Below are 14,425 nucleotides of genomic sequence, written 5' to 3' on the forward strand. Positions count from 1 at the left end.
GCACAACGTCCCTTTCTGGCACAAAGATGGCTCTGGCGTCTCTCTCATCTAGAAGAAGATGAAACGTTCTTCTTCTAAATAACAGAAGCCTTGGGGCTTGCTGGGGAGCCAGTTCCCCTTTCAGTGGCTTTATTGTTTCTAAGCAGTTCTCAAGCTCTCCAAGGTTCCCACCACGGTCCCCTTGATTCCTTTCTGTCTTTTATCTTTCTCACTATTCTCCCTTAATCTTCCTCTTTTCTTTCATTTTTTTCCACTTCGCTCCTTTTTGTTTCCAAGTCTAAAGTGACAGACACAATAAACCTCTCCATTCACCTCGTCTTACTGATGCTAACTTAGAATTTGCTCCTGGGCCTGGCACAATAGCTCAGTGGGTAAAGGTGCATGCTGCAAAGTCTAATGTTTGAGTTCTATCCCTCAGACTGACACTAATGAAAGAGAGAAATGACTCATGCAAATTGTGCTCTGATGTCGATGGGACAGGGACACACACACACACAATTTATAAAAGGAATTTGCCCCTGCTGTTGTGCCATGACACCGGCAATCTCAAAACACAAGAATGTGCTCTGCCACGAGGCAAGTGACCTACCACTTTCCAGAGGACACTGTGGGATCCTATTGGCCCAGAGGCTCCAGAGATAGTCCATGTTCCACTCCAGGCACACCTGATGATCTTTGAAAGGCCGTTCAAAAGGCGGGACTGTCTGCAGCAGGGTGTAATTCTTTGCTACTGCGTGCAGCAAATTCTCCTCCCCTCGGACGTTCAAGCCCCCGCCGCTGTGCCAGTGAGTAATCCAGGCTCGGAGAATCACTGTGGACACCGAGATGGGGTGTCTGATCAAATAGTCATCCCTGTACACCATGATGCTCGGGAACTTCACGTGCACTGTCTGTGTCCTGCTGGTGTGAAGATGCTTCTCATTCCTCCACCTCTTCTTGTACACGGGGATGCTGCTTCTGAACTCGGAGGAGACAACCGCCTCCAAATGGACAACACAAGGCTGAGAGCATAAATACTCCACGGAGACTTCAGAGACATTGCGCACGCTCCCTTCAAAGGCAGTAAAATAAATAAAGTCTGCGTACGTTGTGCTCTGTTCTGTCCTGGGCAGCACTGATGTCGTCAGGGAAGTCTGCCTGCCCAACGATGGCACAAAATTCTGAAAAGGAGTGAAAGGGTAATACAGAATGCTTTTAAAAACATCATCTTATTAACACATGCGTACATTGCTATTTTCTTGGCATTAAAAACCACAGATCTATGTAAAAGCAATAAATGCCAACTGTAAGAGATGTCAAAAGCACGGCGATTAGACTGGAGAAAAACCGACACACATCCACACAAATGAAGACTGGGCCATGCTGAACTCTCTCCCTAGGCTCAGGAACATCTGCTGATCAAAATGTGGCTTTCAAAGCTGTGTGCCAATCATTCTCGAGCTGGCTTCCAAAGGATGAGGCTGGTCCCTGGCAAAAAGTAATAGGGAAAGGAACCTGTCTTAAAATGAAAGCGGCAAGCCAGCTTCAGACGTGTACAAACTACTTCAAATGGTGTCCAGACGCTGCCAATCAAAGGGCTGGAGAGAAGTTGAAAGGGCATCACCGGGGAACAGAAAAAGAAGGCCAGCCTGGCATATTTATCTCCTGTAAGTGTGGAGCCAGGGCCAGCCTGCAAGCTTGCAAGCTCGATGGCCCAGCAGGAGGTCTCTGCTGCTCCACACAGGCAAGCTTGGACCACAGCTGCCGGGTCCTGTTCTTTCACCATGCGTTGTGTGACTGGTGCCAAGGAAGATGTTGGCAGTGTGTCCAGTCAGTTGTTTCTTCAACTCCTCTCACTGTGGGTACTCCTGAGGAGCTTGGTTACAGAATCTTGGCACTGTGGTTAGCCCAAAGTAATGAACTATGACGAGCTGGGCCCTTCTTGACATGACTATGTGATTCAGGTGTCCAGAGCAAACAAGGTCACTGTGACCACTTCACACCCATTTTGATGGCTATGGTCGAAAGTAAAGAACAGAAGGGGGAAAAAAGACCTAGAAGGCAAGCATGGCTGGGCGTGCAGAGAAATTCGAATCCCTGTTCATTGAAGGTAGCAGGATAAAATGATACAGCCTTTACGGTAAAGACTAGAGCCACTTCTGGATTTTTGCTTTTTTTTTTTTTTAATTAAAAATGTAAGAACCATGTGGCCTGACCCCATGAGTCTTCTTCCAGACATACCCCAAAAGGTTGAAAGCAAGAACTTGAGGAAAAAGTTATATGCTGATACTCATAGCCACACTAAAAGCAGCTCTCGCATTCATCAACGACGAGAAAAACAGCGGTCTGTATACACTACAATGCAATGGGATTTTGCTATCTAGTAAAGTGGATGGACCTTAAAGATATGCTAAATGAAATAATTGAAGCACAAAACAGGAAGTCCTGTATGAGGCACTTACAGGAAATGGTAGAGGAGTCGGAGTGGTGGAGACAAAATAGAGGAGGGATTGCCAAGGTGTGGGGTGGGAGGGCAGTGCGGGATGCGTGACTGATGTTAGGATTTCACTGGGTGCCTGAGAACAGTAGCAGCTGTATAGGATGTGAGTTTGACAAACTACTGAACCCCACCCTTCCAAACAGTCAGCTTTGTAAATGAATACTGTATATCACAGTCTTAAAGGGAGAGGTCGTTTCATCGGCCAGCTTTGATTATGAATGTCTCTAATGCCACCTCTCAGGAGGCAGATACAGGAAGATCCTGCAAAGATCAAGACCTGCTTGTTCTACACAATGGGTTCCAAACCGGACAGGGATACAGAGTGAGACCTGGTCTTCATAGTGGGGAAGAGGGGCGGCAAGATTGCTCACTGGGTAGAGGCACTTTCTGCCAAGCCTGATGACTGGAGTTCAATCCCAGAACCCACATGCACACACATGCATGCATGCACACACACACATGAAAAACAACAAAAAAAAATCTTAAAATAAATTAAAGCTACTCTGGTCTTACAAAGAAAGAGAAGAGGGCTCCTTTTTTTTTTTTTTTTTATTCCATTGTAGTTTAGAGCCATGCAGGAGCAAAGGTAGATGAGAACTGAAGTCTTGAATCAGGGAAACAAACCAAACACATGCAGTGTGCCAATCAAATGGTATTCCAGCCCAGTCCAGATCACCAACACAAGCACAAGGGAGTGGAGGTCTAGATCGGGCTTAGGGGAGAAATGGGATTCCATTTGGCTTTGTAGGGAGAAAGAAGTTCTCCAGGAGACAATGCAAGGAAGAGGCTGAGAGTGGCAGAAACAGCAAAATCGGGGCAAGCAGCAAAGAACCCGATCATTCAGGAGAGAGCTGCATGGCTCAGCCAGAGACCAGAACAACAATGGCAGAGATGCAAGCAGAGACGATGATAAAGAAAGAGAGCATTTGGCTCTGGGGAACAGCGAGTGCCAGGCCAGAGCAGGAGCACTCCCCTCTGCGTGGCGGTTTCCGTGAAAGGGGTGGAGATTTCTCTTGGACTCCATGCACAAGGGTTAGGGTAACTGTCCAGCAGAAATATGAGCTACTCATAACTCAGTGATGAGGCCGGCCCCACTCACGGGAACAGAAGAGCAAATTGAAGCCACACAGAGATGGCATTTTTAACCTTCTGTACTCTCAAGATCAAGGTTAGATTTCAGGTTCTGCTGGCTGCAGTGTGGGGTTGCTTGCTGCGGGTCGCTTCCGCAAGGCAATTAGGCAACCCCTACCCAAAGAGTAAATGCAGTCACCCTCCGGCCCAATAATCCCACTTGTAGGATCTTATCCTACAAATATATGTAGTTCTGTGGGAAAGGGGGAAAGCACGGGCTTTTCACGTCAGCATTGTCTGTCACAGTGGGAGATAAAATGTGTACATAGCCACAGCTTAAGTAAATGAAGCACTTATAGTCTCAGAGTACGCTACAGCCATGAAAAGACTTTATATACAGATGATGGGACCATCTCCGAAGGCTGTTTTGGGATTGTAACTTTTGTTGTTCTTGCCATTTTTAAGTTGGCTCATAAATGCCATACCGGGTTGCAAAGCACACACACACACACACACACATGCATACATACTTTAAAATCAAAATCACTTGAATACACCTAGGATCAGCTGTTGCCATGGGACACCGAACAATGAAGTGGCCAGAAGACAGAGTAGGGGTAGATATGTGGGGGTTATATCACTGTATTCTGCATTCTAGAGCATGTGTATATTCAGAGTGGAGAGCAACCATCATACAAGAGGCAAGTGTCGGTTTCCACAAATGGCAGATAGGGAATGAAAGGACTGGCTTCCTTTACACGCCTCAGGGGCAACCTGGGGGCCAAAATCCATAAGGAGTGAGAACAGCTCCAACTGTCCACCCCTCTGGAAGAGGATTAATTTTTTTCTGCTCTCATTCATACTACTAAATTACAGGTAGAAAACACACATTAAGACTCTCTTATATCTTGCCAAGCAGTGGTGGCGCACGCCTTTAATCCCAGCACTTGGAAGGCAGAGGCAGGCAGATTTCTGAGTTCGAGGCCAGCCTGGTCTACAAAGTGAGTTCCAGGACAGCCAGGGTTATACAGAGAAACCCTGTCTCAAAAAACCAAAACCAAAACCAAAACAAAACCAAAACCAAAACAAAAAAATAATCTTATAGTTGAAAATGGAGCAGGAGCCATCCATGAAACATAGCCCTCCTCTTCAAGCGTCTGCATCTGTCACATTTCCCCATTGGTGGGCTAGCAGGGCTGATCCAGGAGCCAGGCTCTTTTTCTTTACCTTCACACACCCACCACCAACACAATGCCCACCCCAAAGCACATGAGGGCAGGACAGATTCATGACTGCCTGGGAACTCTGGGCTGCATCTTCCTTTTGCACAAATGGATGAACTCAGTGTTGGTCCATAGGAAGAATGCATTCATTCAACACTCAGACAGAATTTCTCCAAAGCCAGCAGTCTCTGGTGCCTATGGACCGGAACCAGAGCAGCAGACAGTTGGCCAGAGCATCTTATGCTAGGGGGATGCTTTCCCATAGAAATACATGCAAGGAACCTTTCGCTTCTTGAGGCCAGACAAAGCCCAGAGTCCAAAGCCTACCTTGGTACAGGGCACACCACAACCTGTTCTCTTCTGAAGAATGACTCTGGGTCACATTCTTTCCATACCTTCTGAAAAACTCACCCAGGCCCAGTTTTCTTGCTTTTATTACTATTATTTTTTCCTCTAGCACATTTTCAATGCTAAAAGGAGGGAGCTCTCTTTTGAACAGAAATGCAGGGGGAAAGCCATTTGATTCCCCTGCGAAGTGTGGTTCCTAATAAGCCTGTTCATTATTTTACATCTGATTGCTTGAAAATGCGCCCGTCACACTTTTCTGCATTAATAAGGGCAGCGTGCCACAGTTTGCCCGGCGCGTTACACTCGTCACATCGTGGCTGACGGAGGTGGAGTCACACCTCACCCCGCACCTCTCCAGGGCCTTCCTTCCAAATTCTGTTTCAAAGAAAATGTCTGGATACTCGTATGAAGATTATTGTATTTTCATCTGGCTCTAAGCCCTGAGAGTCAGCAAAAGCAAATGGAAAGAATGCAGATCCAACACATATGTTCTCCTGTGTGATAGTCAGGAGGCAGAACAGACACTTGTGACATGCTAGAAGTGTAAAATAGACCCTGAATTTCAAAGCCTTGCTATTTAACAAAAGGTTACAAACTGTCTTATTAATGGTTTTTGCATTGATTGCATGTCAAAATGATAATATTTGGATACATCAAATTAAATACAATGTATTATAATGAATGATACCTGTTCTTGTTTACTTTTTCAATGTGGCAGCTACTGAATACAGAATTACAGATGTGACTTGGATGTCTATGGATCCTGTTATTCTAGATTTGAGGTCATTGAACTTGTTCTTTTTGGGGTGGGGTAGCTAAACGGTGAAAAAGCAGTCATCCCTCAGTCTCTGAAAGGCATTGGTTTCCAGACCACAACCAATCCCAACATCTGTGGATGCTCAGGTGTCTTATACATACAGCACAGGGTACCTGTGTAGAACAGGTCTTCCTATGTATGTAACCGAAGCATATGTGTGTACATGCATGAAGATGTGACGGCCAGCGGAAGACATTTGCTCTTGTTCCACAAGCACCACCCACCTTAATTTTCTTTGTTTGTTTATGTCTTTTGTTTAGAAGCTGTTGCTGTTTTGTTGTTTTGAGACAGGGTCATTCACTGGTTTGGAACGTGTCAAATAAGCTCAGCTAACCAGCCAACCAGTCAGTCCCAGGAATCCCTCTGCCTCCACTTCCCTGGCACTGGAGATAAAAATAAACACCATCACATTCCTCTGGTTTTATTTGATCATTTGTTTTTTTGAAGTAAGGTCTAACTATGTCACTCTGGCTAGCTTCAAACGAGTTATGTAGACCAGGCTGGTCTTGAACTTACAGAGTTCTACCTTCCTCTGCTTCCTGCATGCTGGGATTAAAGGTGTGTGCTACTATACCTGATCAATGCTCAACTTTTTTTTTTTAATGTGTGTTCTGGGGGTCGAACTCAGGTCTTTGTGTTTATAAGGCAAACATTTTACTGGCCAAGTCATCCTCTACCCTCTCCCTGTATATTATAAACGATCCTGCAAATGCTTTGTGTATGGTTGTTATATTATGTTGTTTCAGAAAAAATAATGAGGAAGCACTATACATGTCCAGTATAGATGCAATAATTTGTTCAATATTTTTGATCCTTGATTGGTTGAACTTATGTTCACAAACAGGCACATTGGCTGGACTGGCCTGTAGTTTGCCAACCACTGTTCAACAACATACAGCTTTTTTCTAGGTGGAGTTCTGAGAGACAGAGTGTTAGAAGCTAAGCCCTGTATGGAGCTGCAATGGGAGAGATGGGATGAAAGACTCAGTTAGGAACAATGGCCTGATGAGGCTTGGCTATGTGTTTCTCTAAGGCTCCTGAGAGGTAGCTGTTGACATCACACTATTGCTTCTCTTGGTAAAGACTCAAGTCAGATGAGAACCTGACGCTAGGCTGGGTAGTGAGCTAGCTCATTTAAGAAGTGGGAGAAGTACTGTGGTAGTTGGAGTGTGAATGGGACTTCAGGAAGAGGACAGCATTTCTGTACTATGATAGGGATATGCTGGTCCTAAGATCACCCCATGTGTCATGTGCAGGGCATTGGCCTAAGGTCTTTGAGCAGTCCTTAGGCTCCCTAGTCTTTGGGACACCTACGCAATGAAACAAGCTGGCTTCTCCCAGGCTGGAGCAGGCCCAGAGGGCAGCTGCTACACCATGAGCTGTGGCTACCTCTGCTATGTACAAAACCAACACCGATTAGTAACACATCACACTCTAAATATTGATTAAGCCAAAGCTGATTTCCTGGCTCAAGCCATGTGTGTGGTTGTCAGCTGTTTCCTGCCAGGAAAATAAGGCAATTAACTTGAAGAGTTCCAGCTTCAGGCGTGACACGTGTCCAAGCTTCATAGGTATTTTCTTTTGCCAGGTTGCATTAACATAAACTAAAAGACCTGCCCACACTTTCCTAGGTCTAGAAACTCTGAGGCCAGAGCCTGTATCCGTGTCACATCTTCAGATTCTGAAAGAGACCTTGGCATACAGGGGGAATGAGTATGTTCCTTGAAAAACAACTAAAACAGTAGATAAGAGGACCTGCCAGGTGTTTAGGTGGTCAATCTCCTGCCTCACAGGCCTCGAAGGTACCTAGAAACCAAAACAGCTGATCCGAACTTGAGAGTGCACTGTCCTTCCTTCCTGGCCCAACTTCTCCCACAAAGGCTGACCATCAGCCTACTCTCCACTAAGCCTCCTTGTCCCCCTCTTATCATCAGCATTGCCAGCCCGAAAAACAGACCTTGAGCCAAGACTGAGAGGTTCCAGAAGGTGGCACCAAGTGGATCAGTTTGGGGTGGACTTCTCCAGCTCTTCCCCCACTCCTGATCTTCCAGACAACCAACCTATGGCCTGGAATTTTTCCATGCCTCCAGAAAAATGTAAAACCTATTTTCTTATTTAAAAAAAAATTCCCATTCATAACCCCCACCCTCACCCCGATGGATTCCGGCTCAGCTGACAAGTTCATTCTTGTTACCATGATGATGTTGGTGCCAGATCTCTGAACTTGTATTCTTGGCTTGTGAGAAAATGGAGGGCGGGGGGGAACCACTACCACCAACAAAAGCAAACAAACCTCAAATGCACTGCAGCTCTAAGCTAGGCATTCAGGGTGGGAAGAGGAACTTCTGGTCCCTTCATATCATGCTGTTTAAGCGACCATATCGATGTTCCACTCCATAAACCAAAGAATCGCTCTGTTCACTCGGGGCCAGGAAAAGACTCCAGAGTCCTCAGATAACTGGTTCCGGCAGAAGGGAGCCCCAATCAAAGTCAAATCTAAGAATGTCATGCACAGTCACAAAACATAAACTGTTTTTGCCTTTGTAATTATGCACTGTAATATTTTTAGAAAATGGAATAGATCGGTTAATGTGTGTTCATAATAGAGGAACCAAAGTTAGAAACCTTAACTCATTGATTCAGCCTAAGCATCGAGGACAGATGAGCCTAGATGAGCCCATATATCTTCTGGATTAAAAACAACAACAACACAGAACTATCCATATGGCCTAAACTTCTTTTAGGATGAGTGCATTTGATTCCTTTAAACAAATCAATAAGGAGTGACTGTGTTCGAATAGCCCTGTTCCACAGAGCTGGGAAACTGGCTTTCTTCTCTACATGGTCCACTAGGTATTGAAGGAATGAACAGGGGTTGGAGAATCTAAAATCATTCACTCTCACCACAGGAAGTTCATTTACACTTACCAGTGTGTGGGAGCAGGTCAGACACACAAACAATAACTGTGTCTGTTTTTCTCACTCCTTCTGGCCACTCCATCCATCACCTAAGAAGACTTTGGCTCCAGAACACTCTGTCTCCAAACTGGCTGGATCAAACTTTCCACGGTCAGAAAAGCAATTGTGTTGGCTTAAAAGTCCTATTTTGTCCAATTTCTGCTGAGTAAATAAGCAAAACTCCCCTTGATGTCCACAAAGCATGCAATTATGCAGACCAGGCGATGATGTCAACATGGCCTTCACCATCAAGATATGTCTGGGGAGATATTTCCCATCAAGCACAGCCCGCCCCTTCCCAGACAGAGCGGACCAGAGGTGCACCATCCCATCAACAATCAATATTTCTCAATATTAGTTAGCATGACTTTCATTCTAACTCAGACCCTACAAGGACGGATAAGGTTGGTTTGGTTTTATTTCACCGGGGGCTCACTTTCCTGTCCCCACTCTTTGTCTTAAGGTGAGGAGACCTGGAGACTTTAGCATCCCGGTGCCAGCCCACTGGGAAGGACCAAGACACTCTCTGGTCAATCTGTCCCACATTTTGCAGGGAAGAGACGGTATGTCACACAGAGACACATGAGCCTGGGTGTACACTCTGGGATGAGTAAGCCATTCTCTGGGTGAAGACAGAAGGCAGGAGCTGCCAAGGCACAACCCTGTCAGCAATTCCTCACCCTCTTCCCTCAGATCCTCCCTCTGAGGGACAGGACAAGCCAATAGAAAGAGTAACTAAATTCACTTTGGACTATTTATGGTTTGCTCCAGCCTATCCATCATCTCAGGGAATTGCTTGGGTCCTTTATTTCTTCTCTACCACATTTCCTATTGCTCCTGCACTCTTGGCAGGCAGCGAAAGCAGGAGGCAAAAGGCAGGGGCCACAGAGTTGGGGAGTCAGCGTGACGATTGGGACGAACAGGGATGCCACTGGCAAATAGGATATTTGGAGATTTCCTCTGAATTCCAAATATCCATAGTCACAGTTCCACAAGCTGAGTAACTGAGGGTCCTTAAGATATATATTTTTTAACTTTTTACATCCTGCGTTGTGTATTGTGAAAGGATAATGAATAATCCTGGGTGGTAATAGATGGGATGTGGGCACTTACAGGGCTTCCGGTACGAGAGACTCTACCACCGCCGCTGTCTGCTAACGATCTCGCTCTACATCTAAGTTGCTAATGCCCTCTTATTTCTTTGTCCCTAGTTGTCTAACAAGCTCAGATGTCCACTCTGAATACTTCAGCTCTACAGCTGACATCCATATTGCCTAGAGTGACATTTATTTTCTCACTTAAGGGGGAAAAAAATTACCCATTGGAGACTAGAGTTCAGTTGGCAGATTTGCCTTCTGGAAGCTCCGATGTCAAGGGCAGGACTAGGGGCTGTTCCCGTCAGGCAAGAGGAGGAAGGGGAACACAGCAGGAGGATCCGTGGGGCAGGCTGAGTCCTGTGTGAGGAGACTTCCCAGCAGCAGTGACTTAAGAGAAAGCAGGCCCTCACTCACTCTCCGGAGGCTCTCTTCGTCTTGACCTTTGGTGACCTCAGGATTTTCTGGCAGTCACTGGCACCAGGAGTCATCTTTTCAGCAATGTGCCTGGCATGGCTTCCCGGCCCATCTTTCAGGTCTTATCACAATTATTCGTGCTCTGACAGTGTCCTAGCTACAGGCACAGGACTCCTGTGGACTGGCACTGAAGGTTACTTTGTCCCAGCTGATGAAGAAGGGAGGTGCCCTTCCTCAGAACCCTGGATCCAGGGGACAGACTCCCCCAAGAAGGGCATGCTCTGAAAGCTATTTGCATCCCAGTCTTGGCCAGCAGGCCAACATAAAATAGGAATGGACCACCAAGTCATGAGCGAGTTCGGATTGTGGCACCCACTGCTCTGTCGCCATTGGCTTGGGACACAACGCAGCTCAAATGCTGCCCCTGAGTTTTTACCTCGCCCTTACCAATGGTAAATAGGTTCTGGGTTTACTTTTCTTTCCCTTCATTCTTCCTCTTGAACATCCTGCTTCTATTCTGTGGCCCATCCCTTCTGCTTTGTGCATCTTAGGTTACTTTAGACATGACCTCACATCCTGGACAGTTGCACAGCAGCTGGTAATAGCTGGAGCCCTGCTAATGCACTATACATTTATGCGACAGGGAAATGGTCTATCAGAAGCGAACTCCAGAACACAATTGAGCTCTCAGGCTGTCTGTGTGGCCTGCAGCAGCTTGCTTAACCTCTCTGAGACTACTCTCTCCTCTGAGTGGAGATCATAACAGCTGCTATCACACATAGGGTATTACTAAGATTAATGTTGGGCAGTGGCCACACGTGACTTAGCATGATGAAAGCTGTTCTTATGGCTTCCAAGTTCTGAAATGGCTTTCACCATGAGCTTCTGTCTAGACATTCTGCTCCACCTGCCTGCCTCTATCTCCCTCCCAGCCAGTCAGTTCCACCAGGAGGCATTCCTTGATCAAGGAGAACCCACACAGTAACACATCACATCTTCATTGTTTCCCGGTCTCACACATATACAGTCACTCACACAACACACACACACACACACATTCTCTCTCCCTCTCTCTCTCTCTCATTCTCTGTGTGTGTGTGAGACAGACTTTTACATTTTCCCCAGTTCACACCCCAAGCCTAGAAGCCCCACCCTCCACAAGTATCTCAGGTAGAGTGTACCAGAGGAGTACACAGCTGACCATTCAGAACCAACTGTGGAGGCCGCCTCTGGAATCCAGCTTTAGCTTAGATAGGCAAACCTCTCCCAATCAGTGATGCCCGGCTCTCTTGCTCATTCAAGTGCCTGATATCCTGCTATCAGACGCTGCTTCTCCCCCCACCCCAGAAGGAAGCACTCAAGCAGGGACCCTGACAGGTGCCTCCGAGATCTTCTCATATCTACCCCTCTCCCAGCTACCTAATGTCTGTCCATGTTGTTCTTCTCTCCACATCACGGTTCCACCACCTCACTTTCCTCTGTTGCTCCTGTTGACACTTGGATCATTTCTCCTCTTGGCTCTGTCCCTACAAACCCCATTGGTGAGCATGGAGCTTCTGTCTCTTCCATGTCAGCCTTTAGGTCTTCACACTTGTTACTCTGACTTTGTCGGCTGTCAAGAAGTGCCCCTCCCCCAACCAGGCCTTGAGAGTCTCTCGTGGAGCTTTCCAGATCATCTGAATGGAACTATTTCATGGACTGCTCAACTCCATAAATTCTGGCTGTGCACTAACCAGCAGTGCTCTGTATGCAGGATCATCTGTTTAAACAAAACCCCCGTCATCTGACATGGCAGCTTTATTTATGAGTCTGTGTACTGTAACCCCGTGGCATAAATATTAAATAATAACATCCCTTGGGCCAAAAAAAAATCATACCCATTACCTTCCTGACATCTTCTTATGAAAATATAAAGTAAACCCAGCCACACACACACAAAAATGGTATTAGTTAATCCTAAGGAACAAGTATATAAGAAAGGATTGTTCAACAGGTAGAGAGAGGGGCACAATTAATATTTGCATTTTTACACTGCCTTGCTTCAAGAAATGAAAGAGCCAAGAAGTAAAGAGTGTTGAAAACAACAGCAAACTTGCATAGGTGACACATTTCTTCAAACCCAAATTCCAAGCCCTGTCAGCCAGCACCTCCTTAGCAGGTGAGCTTAGAAGACCAGAATCCATACACCATCAGTGCTCATGAACGGGGTTCTGGACAATGACATTGCTCGTTTTTTTAAGCATTCTGTGAATTTCCTATTACATCAGTTTCATGATTCAGCATTTTCCTTTTCATTTATTTACAGTAATATTCGGCGAGATAACCTAAGCTTTCCGCAGGATCCTGGAACATAAGGTAGGCAGGGCAGCAAGGGTGTAGCCTTCTGTCAATTTACTATTGCTCAGAACTCAGGAACAAATGGGAGAAAGCAAGTCAGCCAAAGAACTGGGAACTAGCTCCTCACCTTACTCTGAGGGTCTCATTTTCTCTGGTATTTAAAATAGGTGACTGCCATCTAGTTTGTAAGTCTAACAGAAGGCAAGAAGTGTGCAAATTGCAAACTGTGCATAAGCCAAACGCAGCTCTGAAACGACAGCGTTCAAGACGCAACTAAAGTCACCACTCTGGCTAAGCGTGGTACAAAGAAGTAGATTTCATTCTGGCACCCGCAACTTGGCTGGAGTGACCAAGGAGTTGAAAGAGCCTCTGGAAATGCGAGGTGCGGTGGCACAGAACCGTCTGGATGGGAAGAACCCGATGCAAACTCAAAGGAGGGTCGGGGTGGGGGGCAGGAGAAAAGGAGAAGTTGGACACACGGAGCAAAGGAGCTTCAAGAAGGTGAATGAAAAGCCCAGGACAGGTGGGGACAGGGCTGGGGAGCCACGCTCCAAGGGGCGGGAAGCGAATGCAGGGTAGGGAGGGTCCAACGTCGCTGGGGACAAGAAGGGTACTCTAGGGGAACCTAGCCCTGGTCTCCAGCGAGGCGATGAGGAAGAGGAATGACTCCAGCGAGAGTAGCCGGCAAGTCCGGTCCACGCACCCGGGTACTCATCCCAAGGGCTGGGAGCGCCCGGGACGCAATGGCAAGGAAAAGAGACAAACTCGCGGCGACGTCCCCACCTCCTGCGGTTGGGGTCCCAGGCCACCCCCCACCCCGTCCCCAGGGCCCGCGCAGAAGGAAGGACCCTAATAGGGTCCGGCGCTCACCAGGTAGCAGAGAAAGAGCAACGCGCTGGCAGGGCGGCCGCCGAGGCCCGGGGGGACACCGCGGCTCGGGGGGACCATGGCTGCGGCCGGGGGACCGAAAGCGGGCGGCGGGGGCTGCTGCTGCTGCTGCTGCTGCTGTCGCCGCCGTGGCCACCAAAGCCCCGCGCCGCGCCACTGCATGGCGAGGCCGCCCGGATCCCGGCCGGAACAGGTCACCTGGTGCAGGGACCGGCCCCCGCCCGAGGCGCCACCTTCCCTCCCGCCCCCGGCCAGTGGCCCGCCGCGCGCGGGGCCACCTGCCGCTGCCACCGGACCCGCCGCCGCCGCCGCCGCCACCGCCGCTCCCGCCGCCGCCCCCGCAGCCCCAACCGAGCGCCGGCTCCTCCCCGCTCGCAGTCCCGTCCCCTCCCTCCCTCGGCCTCCCTGCCCAGCCCGCCTCCCTGGTCGTTCCCTCCGAACCCACGGCGTCCACCCCTCCTGGCCGTAAGCGCCCACACAGGTGGGGACCTCGTGGTCCCGCCCCCCACCCCGGCCGCTGTTCGCCCCCGGGTCCGCGGGGCTCTCGGTCGCCCCCCCCCATCCCTTTCTCTTGCTTCCTCCTCCGCCCCTTCCGCGCCCTTGCAGTCCCTGGTCCCCCCCCCCCCCACCTTCTACTACCCACTTTCTCCGTTTCCTCCACGTCCTTTCTCCCCAACTCCCTCCCTTCTCCATCTCTCCCTCCCGCATCTTTAGCGGGTGCCCACCCTGCTGCTTGTCTCTCATTCCCACTTCGCGCCCCAACACTAGACAGTGAGGTTTGTTTGGTGGCTTG

At 48.2% G+C, this 14,425-nt stretch overlaps 1 protein-coding gene across 1 annotated transcript in view; it reads right to left on the reverse strand.

Annotated features, from left to right (window-relative positions):
* Positions 1-13,871, reverse strand: part of Sel1l3 (SEL1L family member 3) — a 108,605-nt gene extending 94,734 nt beyond the window's left edge. Inside the window, exons 1-2 of the mRNA XM_021162875.2 lie at positions 13,615-13,871; positions 590-1,160 (exon numbers count right to left, since the gene is read on the reverse strand). Coding sequence (XP_021018534.1) covers positions 590-1,160; positions 13,615-13,794 — 751 coding nt within the window. The 5' untranslated portion in view covers positions 13,795-13,871. The remainder of the gene's footprint in view (positions 1-589; positions 1,161-13,614) is intronic.
* Between the last annotated feature and the right edge of the window lie 554 nt (positions 13,872-14,425).

Source organism: Mus caroli, unplaced genomic scaffold (genome assembly GCF_978045245.1).
Source record: "Mus caroli unplaced genomic scaffold, Mus_caroli_1 scaffold_4, whole genome shotgun sequence".
NCBI classification, from domain to species: Eukaryota; Metazoa; Chordata; class Mammalia; order Rodentia; family Muridae; genus Mus; species Mus caroli.